This window comes from Mustelus asterias, chromosome 28 (genome assembly GCF_964213995.1).
Source record: "Mustelus asterias chromosome 28, sMusAst1.hap1.1, whole genome shotgun sequence".
Classification (NCBI taxonomy): Eukaryota; Metazoa; Chordata; class Chondrichthyes; order Carcharhiniformes; family Triakidae; genus Mustelus; species Mustelus asterias.
The window spans coordinates 22,242,634-22,245,914 of record NC_135828.1 but is presented as its reverse complement, the minus strand read 5'-3'; the positions used below and the strand labels follow the sequence as shown (position 1 = coordinate 22,245,914).

General features: G+C 53.6%; 1 protein-coding gene across 1 annotated transcript in view; it reads right to left on the bottom strand.

The window, feature by feature from the left end:
• Positions 1 to 236: 236 nt before the first annotated feature.
• The window catches only part of LOC144480141 (protein Wnt-8b-like), a 26,418-nt gene continuing 23,373 nt past the window's right edge, over positions 237 to 3,281 (bottom strand). The window contains exons 5-7 of the mRNA XM_078199285.1: positions 2,677 to 2,833; positions 2,229 to 2,371; positions 237 to 800 (exon numbers count right to left, since the gene is read on the bottom strand). Coding sequence (XP_078055411.1) covers positions 237 to 800; positions 2,229 to 2,371; positions 2,677 to 2,833 — 864 coding nt within the window. The remainder of the gene's footprint in view (positions 801 to 2,228; positions 2,372 to 2,676; positions 2,834 to 3,281) is intronic.

Sequence of the window (3,281 nt, the reverse complement as noted above, 5' to 3'; positions counted from 1 at the left end):
CACCTTCCAGTGAGCTGGCCCTGGGAGAGACCTCACAAACAGGGAGAGGGGAGAGAGAGAGAGAGAGAGTGGAAGAAATGTGGTCCCACCTTCAGGGAGGGAGCACTGTGCTGTTTTAAACAAAAACACACATCTACCTGTGACTCTGCTAAGTGTGGCTGGGTGGAAGGCAAGGCTCCCCATTGTGTGGGAGGATGCCAGTGTCTGATGGTCAGTCCAGGCTGTGGAGTCCAGTTTTAGTGCCTCCTCCCAGGGCGGCTTTCCTTCCTCTTTGAGGCACTCTGGTTCCTTCCTTTCTTCTCCTTTCTCAGGCAGTAATATTTGATGATGGTCTTGCGGCATTGCTCACATCTGACGGCGCAGCACCAGTGGAACTTGCAGTTGCAGCTGCTCAGCGTCTGAGCTCGCCTCTCGGCCACAGCCAGACCACAGTCTCCGCACAGCCGCTTGCAACTCCGCTTCTCCCACCTGCTCAGCTGCCTGTCCCTCTTCAGGCACTCCCTGCCCTCTGTCCCCGCCAGCCCCAGGGTCCTGTTCTCCACGCAGTAGTCAGGGGACTCCTCCAGGTGCACCAGCTCCTTCTTGGAGATGCTGCTGAAGCTCTCGGCGATGGCTCCCCGGCTGGCGGCACTGTTGCCCGCCCCCCGCAGCAGGTCCACCTTCAGCGCCCTGTGGTACTTGTCCTTCAGGTAGTCTCCCACCTCCCGGAACTCAGGCAGCTGCAGCCAGCAGGTCTGGGTGGTACAGCTGCCAGAAACACCGTGGCACTTACAGGTCCGCTTCATGGTGCCTTTCACTGCCTGCAGAATAAAGATTGCGTGTGTGGTTTTTCAATCAGTACAGAAAGAGGAGGTGCATTTATATAGCGCCGCAGCTGCAGCACCGTGGGCAGCTCTGGTCGCCACACTATAGGAAGTGACTAGCTGGGGTAAAAATGCATGGGGTTACAGGTGGGATTGGGGTCGGTGCAGGCTGGACGGGCTGAATGGCCTCCTTCTGCACTGGAGTCTGCCTTTGGGTTGGGTTGGTGCATGGGGAAGTTGGTTATATGATGTGGAGATGCCGGCGTTGGACTGGGGTAAACACAGTAAGAGTTTTAACAACATCAGGTTAAAGTCCAACAGGTTTATTTGGTAGCAAACGCCATTAGCTTTCGGAGCGCTGCTCCTTCGTCAGATGGGGGTGGAAATCTGCTCTCAAACAGGGCACAGAGACACAAAATCAAGTTACAGAATACTGATTGGAATGCGAATCCCTACAACCAGCCAGATCTTAAAGATACATTCTCAAAGATACTTGTTGTTAAAACTCTTACAAAGTTGGTTATAATCAGTTTTGGTCTGCCCTGTGCAGGAACTGAATTGGATTCCGAACTCGAGAGGGTGCAGAGGAGATTCACCGGGATGGTGTGGCACGGTGGCACACTGTAACTTAATTATCTTCAACCCAAAAACCCCCTCAATCAGCAGACTATTCAGATAAAGCCCGACTTCTCTTAATTCTACGCTTCAAGAGGTGTATTTATCCAGTTCTGTATGTTGGGGGACAAATGTATTTATCTATCTGAAGTACATAATGATAATATTGCTTCTCTGTTTAGTTATTTTTAAGTTTTATTTTATTTATTAGTCACAAGTCGGCTTACATTAACACTGTAATGAAGTTACTGTGAAAATCCCCTAGTCGCCCACACTCCGGCGCCTGTTCGGGTACACTGAGGGAGAATTTAGCATGGCCAATGTACCTAACCAGCTCGTCTTTCAGACTGTGGGAGGAAACTGGAGCACCCGGAGGAAACCCACGCAGACACGGGGAGAATGTGCAAACTCCACGAAGACAGTGACCCAAGCCTGGAATTGAACCCGGGTCCCTAGCGCTGTGAGGCAGCAGTGCTAACCACTGTGCCACCGTGCCGAGTCTCACTCCAGGATTTGATGGCCAAGTTCATAGTGTACGGACAGGTTGATAATGGGCCTGTGAATCGTCTCGATATTGTTGATGACAGGCAGGAAAAGTGTGGGGGGGGGGGGCGGTGGGGGGGGGGGGTTTCCTGGTTAGCCACACTGCAGAAGGCAGCGGGAAACCACTGCAGGACTTTGCCAAGCGTAATCGTGGGCCAACCCAATGGAGGTCCATGGGTGCCAAGGCCCTTCGGGCATGGTCGCTGGAGGGGCAGGGAAGTGAGAGAGTGAGATAGAGAGCGAGAGAGAGAGATGTCTGATCTTTACCTTCCTCCCGGCCTCGTTGTTGTGCAGGTTCATGGCGGCCCTGGCGTCCTGGCCGGTCTCCAGCGCGTCCACAAACTGTTTGGAAATGCTCTCCCCAAAGCCGACATTGTCGCTGCATCCTCCCCACAGCCAACCCTGCCCCCCTGCACCAAAACAAGGAAAGAAGTCTCACAACACCAGGTTAAAGTCCAACAGGTTTATTTGGTAGCAAAAGCCACTAGCTTTCGGAGCGCTGCTTCATCAGGTGAGTGGGAGTTCTGTTCACCATCAGGGCACATAAAGACACAAACTCAATTTACAACATAATGGTTGGAATGCGAGTCTTTACAGGTAATCAAGTCTTAAAGGTACAGACAATGTCCACACCAAAACAAGAAGCCAGTGGGTTAGTGCTACCGTCGCCACTGCTCACAGAGCTTCTGCTGGAAAACCGGCAGCCAACACTTACCCAACTGCCCATTCCGCGAGTCGTCACAGCCACAGTTCTCAAAGTCTCCCAGGCTGCAGTTTCTGGTCAATGTGTACATCACCCCCGCGGAGCTAATGGCGTGGACAAAGGCAACCTCTCTGTTAGCTGGGGGGGCGAGTAAGCGAATCTCTGTTAGCTCACATTCCACACAGAGCAAAAGCCCAATACAACAGGCCCGTCTTCATTATCCAGTGAAGACCTGACCCCCCAGAGAGAGGGAGGGAGTGTGGGAGGGTGGGATTGAGGGAGCATGGGAGGGAGGGATTGAGGGAAGGTGGGAGGGGGGGTTGAGGGAGGAAGGGAGGCGGGGAGGGAGGGAATGTGGGAGGGAGAGAGGGATTGAGGGACGGATTGAGGGAGGGAGGGAGGGAGGAAGGGAGGCAAGAAGGGGGGGTTGAGGGAGGGAGAGAGGGATGGAGGGAGGGAGAGAAAGCGATGTGATCCATAGGTAAAGGGCATCAAGAAGAGGAAACTGAGGAAGAATTGGTGGCTGAAGGGAAGGGGGGCGGGGGGAGTTGGTGGGTGAGAGAGAAACAGAGAGAGAGGAGTCGGGAGGGAGAAGATGGTGGAAACTGATGGAGGTT